Consider the following 16937-nt stretch of genomic DNA (forward strand, 5'->3'; position numbering starts at 1 on the left):
AGAGTCTGCCACTGGCTTTTCTCTCAGGTTCAGATTTGAACATTATGGAAGAAAAGTGTCGCATTTCTCATAGCTAGATATTTTTTTCAATTATAACCTGAATCTTTCAATTATTAGTAGTTTCTGATGGTGCTTTTATAACTAATTATGCAATGTGATCTTGCTGCCTTTGACTATACGAGCATTAGAAGATTTGCCTGTTTGGCTTTTAATTTATAGTTGCACTGCCTTTACTTGAGATACTGGGTCTCTGATGAAAATGTGTATTTTGTGACTACAACTGCTAGTGTAAAGCCTCAAGCTAGACATACCAACTGTAGGATGGTGCTAAGGAATTTCTGAGAGATTCCAGGAACTGAAAGATAGTCACCAGTTAAAGAGGGCAAAGGACTTATCCCAATATTCAAAAATGCTAAGTTTGAAGGAAAGATTATATGCATCTGTTTTGCCCCCTTATCTCTAGTCTGAAGAAAATAAAAAAGGGGAACAAAAGTGGACAGGTCAGAAATCTTCCCTCAGTGCTTAGTATTTCTATTGTCTTTCTTCCAACAATGTGTAGTCTGGATTAGTTTTTTGCTCATTGGTAGCAATAGGAGAATAATTCACGGAGGAAAGGTAACATCAAACAGGCTTCGGCATTAGCGTCTCTCCTCTTGAAATTGATTCTTTCTGCCATACGCTTAATCTACCACTCAATCAGTTCTCTTGTTTGTTTAGGAACAGTATGCCAAACCTGATGGAACAGTCACTTATTTCTGCTGGGGAGAACAGAGTGCAAGTCTTGAAAAACATGCCTTTGAATATTGTCCTTCCACACAGTTCCCAAATGGGCATGGACAAGAGGGGCCACCTGACAACCCCAGATACTACAGTCACTGTCTCCATTGCATCTATGCCCACCCATTCTATCAAGACAGAAACTCAGTCACACAGTTTCACTGTGGGCATTCCTCCAAATGTCTATCACCCAGAAGCGCCGGAGAGGGTGGTAGCTTTAGATCGGAGTCTCAACACCGACCAGTTTAGCACCAACAGCCAGCCTCAAAATTCCCAGCGACGTACTCCTGATTCCACCTTCTCAGAGTCTTTTAAAGAAGGTGTGCAAGAGGTACAGAAGTAACCTGCATCTTTTGCTTATTGGGTTCTTAGCCTAGAACTGGGTCTTCTGTAGTGATGAAGAAAAGCTGAACAACATAATGTTGGAACGTGATCTTGGGTAGACAATTGGCCTTCCAGAGAATTATGAAAATGAGTTCTTACAGTTGCAAATTATGACTATACATATAATAAAAACAGTAAAAGTAACAGAATTTTTGTTAACAAAATAATAGATGAGAATATTTATAAGAACTTTGACGTAACAGATGTCATCCTTTGTCCCTGCTCATTGTCCAGACTCTGCTATAGACATTCATGTAAGATAATCACTATAGATTTTGAGTAAACATAATGAGATTATGTTGGAAAAAGATTAAAAATGCAGAATTTTGGCTACTTGAATGTTGACCATTTTAAAAGCAGAGACTAACCCCAGCTCTGAGAATAAATAACAATGACATTCCTTCTCCTTTCCCCTCTGATTTTGAGTGTGCTCACTAATCTGCACATGGATATCAAGTTCCTATTTAATTCTTATGTAAACCTGAAATTTCAGTCCAATGGATTAGAAATAGAAGATTTTTTTACAGGTTGGATATGGGTATATAATTCTAATTTTAAAACAAAAGCAACTTCTGTACAGTATGGAATTGCTAACAAGAGAACATGGCTCACCTTACAGGACGTGGCTCACTCACCTTGAATGTGAGCAAATTGTTTGTGTGATACATGAGTTACCTTGGTTCTAGACTAAGCTTGTTTTGTATCTGAATTATGGGTGTCAGCAAATAGTCTATTGATGATAAATTTAGTGCTGTAGTACTATTTAAAAATGGCTGTTTGTCTGAAATCTTTATGAACATCTACAGGTTTTTTTCCCTTCTGAACTGAATCTTCGGATGGCCAATGTGAATTCTGAAGACTATGTGTTTGAAAGCATTACTGGGTAAGTGTATTTCCCTGCAAATTTAGTTCTTGCACAACAACTGGATTCTGATGCTCTTGCAAGCTTGTCTTGGCACACCTCACATTTGTTCTGTCCTCTTGCTCATGCTCTGCTTTGTGAAATGAAAGACCGAATCCCCGAGTGGTGAGATTTGGCTATTCCGCCCCTAATCCCGTTGGAAATATCACTTGAATCAGAACACGTACACAAGAATGTGCCTAGGTAAAATGAGGTATCGGTACTTCCCCCCCCCGGCTTGAAACGTAAAAGTTTAGCATTGCGGATTGTAAAGCAGTGTGGCCTCGCAAAGGAAAGCAGGTGGATTAATATTGAGTCTGTGGAAATGTATTTCATTGCTCTTTTGGTGTACCACAGAAAGTGAGCTGTGAATCAGATAATGCTTCTACCACAAACACATGAGTGGATATCAGGTGCTCTTTTCGTCACTTTAGTCACAATGTCTCTAAGTTGGAGGAGAGTTGAGCGTTTCATTTAATCCGACAATGAAAACGAGGTGCTTCGAAAACATTATATAAATGTTATTTTACTCTTATCACATTCTATGCAGCATCATTCTACACAAATATAAAATACTGTAACCCAAGTGCAGATTAGCGAGTGTAACATCTTCACAGCAGTTGAGCAATCTTGATACATCAGATTTTTAAATCAGTGTACCAAATTCTAGATACTTCTGGTGGCATTTTTAAAGTCTGCAAATCCTCTGCCTCATTCCTAAAATTATAAGAGTGGATCCTGGTGATGTCATCTTAAATTTCCAATCCTGTATTTCTCACATATGTGCCATTTATGGTCAGTCCCACTATTGAGTCTTCAGCTCTAATATCTAGCACATTGGGATTGTTATGTTTGGATGATTTCATGCAATAAGTTGTTTATAAAACTTCCTGTTCTGAATTTTTCCAGGAACAACTTTGAATATACGTTGGAAGCTTCAAAATCACTTCGGCAGAAGCCAGGAGATAATACGATGACTTATCTAAACAAGGGCCAGTTTTATCCCATTACACTGAAGGAAATTAGTGGTGGTGAAGGAATCCATCAACCCATCAGTAAAGTTAGAGTGAGTTACAATTAAAGGAAGTGTATAGGAGAGAAACAAATGGCAAAGGCTGGTAATAGCATTTCTGCTGTGCAAGAGGGGAAATAATTTGTTTGTGGATGACCCAAACTTCTTATGGGCTACCCATAATTTGTAAGGCTATAAATAGTCCATAACTGTTCTTAATTGACTTTGATCTGATCCATCAACTTGTTTCCCCTCTTTTTAGCAAGTTTTTCTTTAGAATATAAAGACATCTTTTTTGCTTGTAGTCTGGGAAACTGTACTGTAGTGTTAATCTAAATTAGTCCAGTAGTTTTTGGACTAGGAGTGTACATTTTTTTCTTTATGCTCTTGACAGTGATTGCTAGGTAGATCAGGCTGATAAATAATTACTACCTTCTTCATTAATAATATTCACATACATCAAAACACCTATCTATGAAAAAGTATAAAATCATGAACAATGACAACATTTTGTGGCTGGGCTGGTTTGATTTTTGCAAAAGCATGTAACCGATTATTATGATCTTATAATGAACCAGACTTCCTCAGTGATACTTAGTAATCCTCATTGCAAAGAGCAGGTTTTATTTCTAACTTTCCCAAATAAATAGAGGTTCTTCCTTTCTTTTGGAAGAACGTAGGGAACAACTTCAAGTACCATTGAAAGGCAGAATGTTATCAGCCTATTTAACAAGAATATTCCTTTATTTTATTATTATGCTGCTTCCTAAACTATTCCAAGTTACGATTTCTTGAACTGTTGTTATGTTATTGTCTTGAGGATTTTTACATTTGCTGCCATTGTAGGCCTATCTCCAGAACTTTATTTTTCAGCCTGTGATATTTTTGAAAGAAAGGTGTTGCTGTTTTGGATTATAGATGGAGGAAGTGCTTTATGCTTTTCTCTGGTTTTTGAGCACCCTTCATGGTTAATTCCTTGTGTCTGCCATTGTTGTTCTCAAATCTGAGAAGCTTGTTCTTCTAAACTTGGAAAGTTCACTTCACTTGTCCCTCAGAGCCCACAGATACAGAGGGCAGAGATAAATCTCCAGAGTTGCTAGTCCTAGGTAATAGCTGTCCACCCTTCAGCAAAAAACGGGCACACACACCCCTCTGCCACCCCCACCATATAGCTATTCTGTTAATGAAGCTTTTCTGCTTCCCCCCACCCCCCACCTTTTTCTTTCCTCCTCTTTGCAGAGTGTCATCATGGTTGTATTTGCTGAGGACAAAAGCCGGGAGGATCAGCTCAGGCACTGGAAATACTGGCACTCCAGGCAACACACAGCTAAACAAAGGTGCATTGACATAGGTAAGAAGCTCTCAAGCAGCAGGTGCCAAAACACAATTTAGCAGGTTTCAGGTCTTGTGTTTGCTTGTGAGCTCAGGACCATCTTCAGTCAATGGTTCCCAATCTTGCCTGGCCCTCTTTTGAGGTTAGATGTAGTGGTGGGATTCAAATAATTTAACAACCGGTTGTCTGCCCTAAAATGACGGGCTGGAGTGGGCGTGGCCAGGGTGTGTGACAGGCAGCACTCGGCCTCTTGCACCCCCCTGGGAGCAAAAACGGGCCATGGGAGGGGGACGCCACCCCCCTGCACCCCGTTTTGGGCCTAGTAGGCCTCCCTGCACTTACCTGGGAGCCAAAATGGGGCACATGGGAACTCCTGGAAGGGACGGGGCAGAGCCAGCCAGCAATTTAATTACCGGTTCGCCCGAACTGGCCCGAACCGGCTGAATCCCAACACTGGTTAGATGGAAATCCAACTGCCCATCAGAATATTTTGTTTGGGAGAGAATTACAGATATAAACAAATATACCAATCTCTGTCACTTGGTCAGTTGACCAACCGATCGATCGATCAAATGGGTCCACAGTTGAGTAATAGAAGTTTAAACTTGCAATGGATGTTAGAACAAATCTCTAACGTTGAAAACTGGAGAATGGTTCGTTGGGTGGACTGTGTTTCAAGCTTCTGGTTGCGATGTTGCTCAAACAGAAGTGGCTGCGGCTGTTACAGTTTTGTGCCGCAGTACCTGCCTATATCAAGTTTATCATATCTGAACATCGCAGGAATTTGAGTAATCCTATTTTCTGAACTTCATTAAATTTTCAGTCATTGCCGCTTAGAATCCTCTTTTTCTTCTATCCCTCTTCCCCAAAAATAGCATTTTTTTTTTCATTCTTAATTCCCAAACCCCTCTGGCCTCAAATGTTGCCTGTTGTTCATGCCATCAATCCTGGAGCCTCTTGGCTCTATAAATGTATGGATCAGAAGTGGCGACTTAGTGCAGAGGGGAAAGGCACTCTTCACATGAGCAAAGCTGCTGTTGCTTCTTAGTCAGAGATCTGAAAGGACGCTTTGAGGTTGCAGAACAGGTTCCAAGATTGAGTCGCTGGCAGAAGTCAAGCCTTAGGTACATTTTGGGCAAGGAGATGAAAGATGACATTACAGATACCCATCTGCCTACAGCCAAGCTGTGATTGGCCCACTTCCAGCTCCTTGGGTTTGAAGGCTGTGTTGCAGTCAATCTTTTTTTTTCCTCTTGTAAATAAAAGTGGGGATTAATGCTTAGCACTTAAAGGGAGACGCACATGCAAATCTTCCTTTATTATCAGTTTTTATGAAGAGCAACATATCCTGATTGTGCTGTCTAACTCCTTTTTTAAAGGAGAATTGAAGGCATGACAAAGGTAGCAGGTATTGCCTGTCTCCTTTGCTATTTCTTAATTTCATTTCCTGCATTGTACTTAAATAAAAACTTAAAGGGGTGCCCAGAGAAACATTTAGATTTCTTTTGTCTTCTCTAAGATAGCTCAGAAGAAAAATGACTGTTCGCCTAATTTGGGTCTGTGTTTGTCAGTCAACTAAGCTATTTTGATATATTTTCCTTCCTTTATGTTGTCAACAGCTGATTATAAGGAGAGCTTCAACACCATAAATAATATTGAAGAGATAGCCTATAATGCCATCTCCTTCACTTGGGACATTAATGATGAAGCAAAGGTAAGTGCCAGGGCTCTTCCTTCATGACCCTTCTGAGTATTAATGAAAGAAAGGGAAAGCTTAAGTTGAGAACCAGTTATGTCTAGTAGGTATGGCACCAGGCTAGAAACAAGGAGACTGTGAGTTCTAGTCTCGCCTTAGGCATGAAAGCCGGCTGGTGATTTTGGGCCAGTCTCTCTCTCTCTCTCTCTTAGCCTATGACATCAGGCTTGGGTTACAGGCTGGTTGGCCAATTCCTGTCACTACCAATGAATCAATAGTTGGTTGGTCCAAAAAAACCAGCACTGACATAGGTAAGAAGCTCTCTTGTGGAAAACACTAGGAAGAAAACAAAAATTAAGCTCGTAGCTCTCTTAATAACAAACTATGATGAAATAGTTTACTCAAGGCTCCAAACTTGATTGCAGAAAATATGACTTCAGTAACTGAGTGGTCAATGCCTGGAATGCACTACCTGACTCTGTAGTTTCTTCCCCAAACCCCCAAAACTTTAACCTTAGACTGTCTACTGTCGACCTCACCCCATTCCTAAGAGGTCTGTCTGTAAGGGGTGTGCATAAGTGCACCAGGGTGCCTACTGTCCCTGTCCTAATTTTCCTTTTTACTTACTATTTTCATGTATTCAAATTATGTTTATACTTTTACTTGTTATCTTATATATGATTGACTAAATAAATAAATAAATAAATAAATAATTGCCAAAAGCTTTCTGGGAAAATAAAGTTTGAAGCTGATGAAAGCGTTATGAAATGGCACGAAGCCCGAAAAGGTGACCCTTTTCTGACTATTTTTTCCCCCTTGCCTCTGGATTTAGTCTGATCAAAAAAGCGTGAATGAACAGGAGTCAGAAAGTGCACTAGGCCTTTTCGGTATTCTTCCAGCAGAAGACAAGGCGGTTGGTTCAGCATCTGAGACTGCTGCTCCTATTCAAACACATAGCTTTCAGTCATCTCAGTTTAAACAGAGGTGTGTTTGCAGGCTGGAACTTGTAGTCCTCTGCAAACAGTCCATCTCCTCCACCAAGTGTCCTTACATATCAATCGAATGGAGTCATCTCTCATTTTCCATTTGCTCTGTGAATATCACTAGATAGACTTATGGTGATGTCACCTATGGAACTTTCCTTGTGTTTCTGTATGGAGCTTTCAGAGAATGATGGGCAACCTTATTTGCCACTCAGAGTCTCCTTGAACAGGTGGCATATAAATTTAATAAATATAACTAAATACACAAATAAATCTCATATTTATTAGATGTTCAAAAGGGAAGCAAAATTTGATCAATGAACAATAACCAAAATTGTGTTATCAAAGGGTTTTTCAAGCCATCGGTTTGATCTCGATTGGTTCTTGGTTCGTTCAAAATATTCTCAACTTTGGAAAAAAAAGATATTCAGAATTATTTGAAATATTAAAAGAATTCTCAAATGATTCTGAAATAATTTAAGTCTTAGATGCAAGTCTTAGATGCAGCAGTGACCCAGGTCTCTTCTATCAATGTTCTTAACTGGTACCTGTCCAGGTGCATTAGTCTCAAATTCCCATAAACATTAACCAATATAGTCAAAGATCTTTGTTCGTTTTGGCTGAATAGGTGAGTTGAAGACCCAATGTATGTAAGAATGAATTTGGGTAGAAAAGGCTGGTCCAATGGATAATCTGCTATGAGTCATATAAAGAGCAAATATAGATCATGGAAAAGGCAGCAATGGAAAGGATCTTTTTACCAGGAATCCTCTTGGAGCTAATAGAATCTTGATCTGATAGAGGACTTAATTGTGATGGGGAACTAAATGTGTGTCTATTTAGTTTTTTTAAAAAAAAATACTCTTTATATTAATAAACCTCTGGATTTGCCACTGGATTTCAAGAGCACTGCTTTCCTTCCTGTAGAATTTAGGGCTGGGTTATTTTCAAGGTCTGCCTCTTGCTAGAGGAACCTTGCAGGAAGAACCTGTCTTGCACGTTTCCGTGTATCCCTCTATTTAGGAGAAATACGTACAAAAAATAGCATCCTGAATATGACCAGTATGCTAAGACTTTCAGGCTAGTAATTCTAGCCTCCTTGTGTGTATATATTTATGTGTACATATAGGGGAATATGGAGACAGCCTTGAGGAAGGATGTGTTAAGTAAACATCAGTTTTTAGCCCTGATGGAATAAGGAAACATATGATAATCCTGACTTGGTTCTGTTTAGTAACAGAGAGAAACTCTGACAGGTTTTCAAGATTCTCTTGCTATTATATCCTAGACCTAGAGTATAAATAGAGTTCCAGAATACCTTGCATTTCCTGTTCCCTCAGCTGCAGTACCTGTAACAGGTGTACAAAAAAGGACTGCAACATTTCAGAATATGGTTTCCATAGCAGTTTTAAACTGCATTCAGATCAAGAGTTATTTGTTGAAGAATTGAACATCACTGGAACGCCATGTACACAAACCTTAGCATTGATGGCAGTATTGTATATATAACTCAGAGGATAATATTCTTCATAGTTAATCAGAAGGAAGTCCTGTTTTCAGTAGGATCTGTTCTCAACTAACAGTTCTTAGGACTGCAATGTCAGTCTTTCTAGAGTAGGGATGTCAAACTGAATTTCTTTGAGGGCATTGTAGTTGTCCTCCGTGGGCCTCCCGTGCCCCGCTTTGGGTGGCAGAGTGCTTCAGGATGCTGTCCAGGCCAAAAACGGGGTGTGAGGGAGGCAGAGGCACTGTGGGCTGGTCCTTTGCTATTTCCAGGCTGGTCCCGCAGGCCAGATCTAAGCACCCCGCAGGCCTGGATCCAGCCCGTGGGCCTTGAGTTTGACACCCCTGTTCTAGAGAGTTATCATAATATGTTAACCATAATCTGAAACCTGGATTAAAATCTCTGTTTAGCTTTGAATAATTCACTTTCTTGGTGTGTTGAACCACTTTCTCTCAACCTGTTTGCTTCATCTCTGCACATACCACTTGCCTTTTGCCTTTCTAAGTGTCATTTAATAGATGGGTATACTTCCAAACAAAGCCGTAGGCTGTTGCCACGCACTATATTTATTTTGCAAAATCTAGGGGCTTCCTAGGCCTTTATATAAATAAACATAATGTCCAAAGTACCGGGCTAGAAAATGAGAGACCATGAGTTCCAGTCCCGCCGTAGCCATGAAAGCCAGCTGGGTGACCTTGGGCCAATCACCTTCTCTCAGCCCAACCCACCTCACAAGGTTGTTGTGGGAAAAATTGGAGGAGGAAGGTGTGTTGGATATGTTTGCCACCTTGTGTTGTTAGTAAAAAATAGTAAAGACAAGATACAAATAAATAAAAAATGAATTAAAATGACTTACATGTAAAAAAGTTGGGTGAGGCAGAAAACTGAGCAATGTATTCCTTATACAGTCAAGCAAGGACATAAGGAAAGCGTCTGTTGAGTATGTTTCCTGCCCCCCCCACCCCACTTTGAATGCTTCAAAAAACATGAGAATCACAAGATTGTTGCCCTTTTCTTAGCTGCACCTGACAGATGATCTGGGCAAATGTTCAGAAGAGAGGAAATGGAAGTCTTTCACAGTTGAATTTGGCAGGGGACTCTTTAAAGAAGGATTTGTGGGCAGAGGAGGAGGTGATTAGGGGATGGGCATGAAGCGGTTCCAAATCTTTATTGCTAAATAAATATTCCCTCCTCATCAGGTAAAGCCTGATGTGTTTATCCTTCCAGTACGTCAGCATATGCTGATGCTTAAAATGGCAGATCTCAAACGCCAAGGTTTCCTGCATGGCAACCTCTTATACATGGCATTAATCTTTATTGCACTATTTTTTAAACTGAACTACTTTTTTTAGGGTTAATTGAAATCCGGTAGTCATTGGAGCTCAAGTTGAAAGAACCATCTATTTGTTCATTTCTGCATCATGCAAATTCACCTGGTGCGTCTCTTAAATAATCCTTGAGAACAGGTAGAATGAGCCAAAGGCTAGCAAACAAATAATTCATCTTGATAGGTAGCTGCAGGATGTTTGAAAACTTCTAAACCCTGGCAGAATATGTGAGTGCTACACTGTAAGTTGATAGTGGAGGGAGCATGGGCATCGATGACCAAAAATGTACATGTTGTACTGCAATTCTATACATACCTATTCAGATAAACACCATTGTACATATTATATGGGGCTTATTACCAAATTGGGGGTGGTGGTACAGATTTGCAGGTGGACAGTCTAATCCTAAACTGCGTGTGCACATGAAAGAGAACAATCTGTAACATGGCCAACATCATTCCTGTGTTCTTTTGTTTCATGTCAGCTAGAATGAGAGCTAGCAAGTTGGTGGATAAGGATGAGATGTTGATCTAGAGCCTTTGGGAGAAATGAGAGAGTTTGGGCTCCATGTCATTAAGGTTGCCCCTCATGGTGTCCCAGGATCGATCTGTCAATTGCTTACTACCTGTCAGGTAGTAAGCAATTGACAGAGTCAGGACTACACATTAAATTCTAGTGAAGCTGGTTTATTGCTCATGCCCTATACACAAGAATCTAGTCAACGAACGTTCAGCACTAAATTGGCGCTAGTAAGAGTGAATGGAATTCAAGAGGAGTTGGACTTAGAATGCTTGTGTTAACATAATGATTCCAGGCTGATTCCTCTCTTGACTCTGCCTTTCCTTTTCCTACACTACCAATGAACATATTGGTAGCAATCCTCTCTCCTCAAATATTCAATAGATATATTGATAAAGTTGAGGGACATCATTATACCATCCTAATGTCCTTAGTTGAAGGAATTAAAATAGCTGTTTGTTATAGTGAAATGGGTATATTGGAGTTTTATATACATAGGTTGGCTAATTGTGAAGACTCGTAGGAGCAGTCCATTGCTCCCTTTTTAGAGAAGTATGGCCTTTACTTCAGAAAAGTATGATGTTATTGAATATCTTTTCCCACTTTCTGTTCCCTGATTTTGCAGAAAATATCAATCATCCTTGGTTCTATTTTCTGGCTGGGAATTATAAGAATTGGGGTTGAATAATATTGGGGTCAAAGTGTTAGGAAAGGCTGCTGCAGAACAATAATGAATATTCCCCTTTTCTATGTCAACAGGCCCAAGTTTTTTTTTTTTTAAGGATTCTAATTGCGTTTGATCGTATAATATTATCAAATATCAGGAAGCAAAAACAGATTTCCCATAACTATTTTGGATTGCTGTGTTTCTTATTTAATCTCTTCCTCCTCCTTCAGAGAGAACAGATTTGACAGTGATTCTTGATCAGATTACTTGCAGACAGAGCAGCAATTCTTTCTTAGCACTCTGATCTTATCAGGAAGAGATCTAGCCAATTTCCACTATTTTCATTACATGGTTCATTTGACTGCTCCATTTATTTATTTTTAATTACCAGACAAAGACTTTTATGTGGTGCTGTGCACAGGGAAAGTAGAGACAAAAGCTGAGTTTAAGTGAGGTCCTTACTATATTTCTTGTGTGGTAAATCATGATAACAAGTTTTGCATGAAGGATACTGAATTATGAATTGGCTGCAGAACCATCATTTAATTTGGAGAAACTTCATTTAACACTGTTAACTTGGATTGGCCCAAATGTGTGGCAGGCATGAATTCAATAATGTTTTGGAGATGAGTGGAAGAACTGGCTAAGAACCGGCTAAGCAGTCCTTTGAGATTAGTTTGACTTCCATATAGACTCTTGGCAACCATCTGGAAATGGTTTCTCATTGCCTCCTTCTGAGGTGTTTATTTCAGACTTCTCAACTTAACCCTAATGATCTCCCACCCAACTACTAAGGAAGTTATACCCCACTTTGCCTTTTCAAGATTAGTCAAAGTCAACTAGGTAACATGTGCTAAAAAATGGAGAACAGAAGAGAAACAGATATAATATGAATTAGTTAGAAAGGAAGGTTGAAGGACTTACTGAGAATAAAAAGAAATTAAGAAAGATACATGACAGTCCATAGGGTAGCTTACTTCAAGACGGTATCCTTCTGTGAGATAGCCAGCACCAAGTTAGGAAAAGCAATTGTGTAAAAATAAATACAAATGTATTTATAGCTTGGTTCTTAAAGTAGTATACAATATTGATTGTTTTCACTCTCCTTTTCCTCCTCAACTGTTCCCACTTTCCTCATTACAAGGTTTGTATTTCATGGTGACATTTGGCATCTTACAGCAGTTTATTGCTTCATCATTTTGCAGTGGGTTTGAAAACAAGCACACAGTACTGTACAATCATTTTTCTAAACATAGTTCAAGGTTTCCAAATAATTAGCCTTAGGGGTATTTTGTGGCAATAAGCCTCTAAAAATGTATTGAGCAAAAGCTAGGTTGTCTTTCTCCTTGAAATGGTGAATTATTGAATGGTGGGCTCCTTAGCTTTGTTAGCTTCTTTGCAAAGTTACGAGTTAGGGTTAGAGTTAGGGTTAGAGAGAGAAAAGTGTTGAACTATATGCCATCACGTCTGTTTATATCTATCTAATAAGAGAAATAAAGTTATTACTACAGATTATTATTATCATCAGTTTATCGCTATCTATTGAAGGTGGTGCTGTGAGTTCTTTTGTCCAGAGAGAGTGTGTGCACATCAAAAGACCCTTTCCTGGAAAAGACCATCACACCTGCTGAAAACACAGACTGAGAAATTCTATATCCTTGGGTGCTGCAAATGGCCATAAATGCAGGCAGTTGCAGAGTGCCCAAAATGCAGTCACATGATTGGGGGGGGGGCGGACTAAGACATGAATTTAAATTTGGGTTATAATTAGCTCTTTCAGAGTCCATTATAACTTTGAACGGCTGCAAGTTGAGAACTATTTATATAAGCCAAATTCCATTTCTTAGTGCAAAGCTTGTAAGGGGAAACCCAACCAAACCATGTTAAATAGTGATTATATCATGAAGAGAGCCAATCTAGAGTAGTGGTAAAAATATCAGGCTAGAGATTTGGAGTTCTACTCCTGCCTTAGTCACAAATCCAGCTGGGTGACTTTGGGTCAGATACTCTCCCTCATCCTAGGCAGAATAAGGTCATGACAAATCACTTGTGAAAATCTTGCCAAGAGAACTGCAGGGACTAGTTTAGGCAGTTGCCAGAGTCAACACCGACTCAAAGGCAATTCCCATGCAAAGGAGAAGAAAATAGAAAAGAAAGAAAGAAAGGAAAGAAAGAAAGAAAGAAAGAAAGAGGAAAAAAGGAAAGAAAAAAAGGAAAGAAAAAAAGGAAGAATAGGAAGAAAGAAAGGAAAGAAAGAAAGAGAAAAAGAGAGAAAGAAAAAGAAAGAAAGAAAAAGAAAGAAAGAACGCTGAATAGTAATTAAAATGAACTCCACATAACAAAACCCAATCCCTAGTTAATAGAAAGAATGATCACTATGGTAAGTTCAAATACCTATATGGAATTCCTACACCATCATTAAATTTATCCTATAACATGATACCATATCATCTTATTTTTAGAATCTAAATCCTTTTCAAAAATAGATAATATTAATATCTTGGACCCATTCCTTAAAATAAGGAAGGTGACTTTCTTTTCTAGCTACATAGAATTATCCTTTGTCCTACCCCAGACTTAAAAGAGTCAAAGTCTTCATGAGATGACAAAATGCACGATTTAGGAATGTAGTTCAATATCATATTGAAATCCTTAAATACAATATTTTTTTCCCAAGTTGTATTAATATATGTATTAATTTGAAACCAAAACAAAGCTGTAACAAAACAAGACCAAATCATGTGAGTTAAAAGAACGTTCAAATTTCTTACATTGACAACCTAGGACAGTTATCGACCATTTCTTTCTAATCATTTTAAAATAATATTTTAAACTTAATTTTTAAATCATGGGGAATGTATTTCACATTTTTTAACATGTGGTAGAGGGATTTACTAGTTCTGGCAATTGATAGAATTAGGCATCATCATCCACAAATCTTATCCTCACTGTTAGTGTTTCTCTCTTGATTATCGTGGTATTCTTAAACCAGTTACTTCAGAATGGACAAAATATGGCAGATTGGACAAAGCCAGGCAATAGATTGGCTGGCTGGTGAATTCTGGGAATTGAAGTCCACATTCTTAAAGTTGCCAAGGTTGGGAAAACCAGAAGTAGGGAAAGAGGAGACCAAGGACTCTGAGTCAGGGCAACACAATTTTTTTATTTCCTGCAGCCCAGAAGAAACTTATCTTGGGTTGGCACAGAGACTCAATATTGTGTGAGAGAGAGCAGGAAGAAAGGGAAGGAACTCCTGTTTAAGAGGCAATGTAGCCCAATATGGAATAATCTCTTATTTTTCATCCCTCCTTCCCAGTAGTTGATCTATCACTGTAAGCTTAAAAATGAAATAAAATGGATCTGGCTTGTATTACCAATTACCAATGGGGCTGAAGTGCCCTTCCAGGCCCATGCCTGTGTGCAAAGGCTTCCAGAATCACATGGACATCCAGAAAGCATGTGCGAACTGCTAAGATGCTAGAAATAGCTCAGGCTTCCATATCTTCATGGCCAGTGTCACTGATCTTATACAGATGACTTGCTGTGTTAGGGATGAATGCATTATCCAGACAAATGGCTTTAGTGGATTGTTTGCATTCTCTATAAAGCTGATTGAGGAGTCACCTAAAAATGGTTGGAAAAGTCTGCAACCACAGATCTTATTTTGCTTGTCATCCCAGCCTTAAGTTTATCTGTTACATCTGGTAACAGGTAGTGTTTTATAATGTCGTCTGGCGACTCCTAGGGAACGGGCTTTCTCTGTGGGCGCACCTACCTTATGGAATCAACTCCCCCTGGAGCTCTGGGTGGCCTGCGCTCTTTCCGCCATGACCTTAAGACATGGTTATTTCGCCAGGCCGGATTGGACTGAAGGGATTTTTAAGGGGAGTTTTAATGGTTTTTAACACTTAATATTGATTTTATCTGTTTTATTGCTGTGAGCTGCCCTGAGTCCTTTCCCGAGAGAGGGCGGCATATAAGCTTAATAAATAAATAAATAAATAAATAAATAAATAAATTTCCTACAATTTTTCTTATGAACGCAATGTTGAGTCCCTAGAGGTACATTCAGAGGAACCAAAGGACATGTCATGGCCCAGTGGATTGGCCAGATGACATCTTTGTTGGGCTCTTGAGTATAAGATTTTGGCAACTGTCCAGGGCTACCAAGTCATTCTCCTAGTCCTGACTAGAAGAGTTCAAGTACCATCCTGTGGCACAATGGTCACATATATATAATAGGTAAGTCCTCAACTTATGGCCATAATTGAGCCCAAAATTTATGTTGCTATGTAAGACATTTGTTAAGTGAGTTTTTCCTCATTTTACGACCCTTCTTGCCACAGTTGTTAAGTGAATCACTGCAGTTGTTAAGTTAGTAACACAGTTGTTAAGTGAATCTGGCTTCCCTACTGGTTGTGCTTGTCAAGAAGGTTGCAAAGGTTATCACATGAACCCAGAACACTTCAACCATCATTAATATGAGTTAGTTGCCAAGTGTCTGAATTTGATCATGTGACCATGGGGAATGCTGCAATGGCCACGTGTGAAAAGCTGTCATAAGTCACTTTTTCAGTGCCGTTGTAATTTCGGACAGTCATTAAACAAACTGTTGTAAGTCGAGAACTACCTGTACATGTGGATGCATTCATGGGAAAGCTCCAACCAGCCTGTGGCAAAGGATGGGTAACTCCCTCTGTGTCAAAAGCTGCAAGTTCTGACTAGTCGGCAGGCTGGATGAGATCTTCTCCAGTGATGTGGTGACATCATCAAATAAAGCGTGCCTAATATTTTCTTTTTATCATTGTGACTACTGAAAGGTAGAAATTGGACCAATTAATCTCTCAGAGGACTTCTGCTTCAATTTTCATTTGTATTCGACTTTAACTCAAAAATTGTACTGATAAAATTTAGCTATTTTGCTGATCAATGTAACAGAGTTTGGGAGTTTTTTATTAAATGGAGGGTTTGACGCAATGTAACTTCTCAGAGGTTTTTTGTTTTCATTCCAGCCCTGACCTTGGTACCAAAGAGAAAAAAAAATGTGCTGTCAAAATATGGCCATTTTGAGGATAGATTTCAGCAGTGCAGTCTCCAGAGAGACAGATAGGATGCTGGGAGCAGTTTCAGGCTTCCCCTCTGTGTTATAGAAGCATTTAGAATCATGTAGGATTCTCTTAAAAGTAAAAATGGAGGAAAGCAGTTCAATTATTACAATTAATATTAATGCATCCCTTTAGATTATGAGGTCACTTACAACTGTAAGGATGTTTTTTTTTCCTCGTGACACACTCAGTTACCTGGACCTTCAAAATAAGGTGTTGCCCCTTTTGTCTGTATAACCAGTTTGGTTAGGATGAAATTAAATGAGAGACATATGGATGAGTCAGTCACACTTGGCATTTGTGATAATTCAGACTGTAGCACAGGCGTTAGCAGTCTTCTGCACGTTTCCTTGAAAATAAATTCTAACGCGTTCAATGGAATGTGCTGAGAGTAACTGTGCAGAGGATCGCAACGTCTTGTTCCTTCTTCCTTGTATTTGCAGTTCACAGTTCTGATCATTGCTTTGAGTAGGTCATCTTTGTGCATTGTTCCCTCTTTTCCCACTTCCATTTGGGTATGCAGTTTTTAAAAAAGAAGGTAAAGGTTTCCCTGTCCAGTCATGTCTGACTCTAGGGCATGGTGCCAGTGGTGGGTTTCACTTACCTTTGTTACCGGTTCGCTTTTGCGCGTGCACTCGCTTTGCTCTGGCATGTGCCATTTCTACACATGCGCAGAAGCTTCTGCGCATGCGCAGATCATATTTGATGACGTCCGGGTGGGTGGGCGG

General features: G+C 39.3%; 1 protein-coding gene across 1 annotated transcript in view; it reads left to right on the plus strand.

Moving 5' to 3' along the window:
* Nucleotides 1-892: 892 nt before the first annotated feature.
* Nucleotides 893-16937, plus strand: part of GRHL1 (grainyhead like transcription factor 1) — a 40500-nt gene continuing 24455 nt past the window's right edge. The window contains exons 1-5 of the mRNA XM_070955383.1: nucleotides 893-1108; nucleotides 1968-2044; nucleotides 2972-3128; nucleotides 4314-4425; nucleotides 6027-6121. Of these exons, the coding sequence (XP_070811484.1) occupies nucleotides 893-1108; nucleotides 1968-2044; nucleotides 2972-3128; nucleotides 4314-4425; nucleotides 6027-6121 (657 nt within the window). The remainder of the gene's footprint in view (nucleotides 1109-1967; nucleotides 2045-2971; nucleotides 3129-4313; nucleotides 4426-6026; nucleotides 6122-16937) is intronic.

The sequence above is a fragment of the Pituophis catenifer genome, unplaced genomic scaffold, assembly GCF_029215685.1.
Source record: "Pituophis catenifer annectens isolate HBS135680 unplaced genomic scaffold, rPitCat1.0.hap2 SCAF_1, whole genome shotgun sequence".
NCBI classification, from domain to species: Eukaryota; Metazoa; Chordata; class Lepidosauria; order Squamata; family Colubridae; genus Pituophis; species Pituophis catenifer.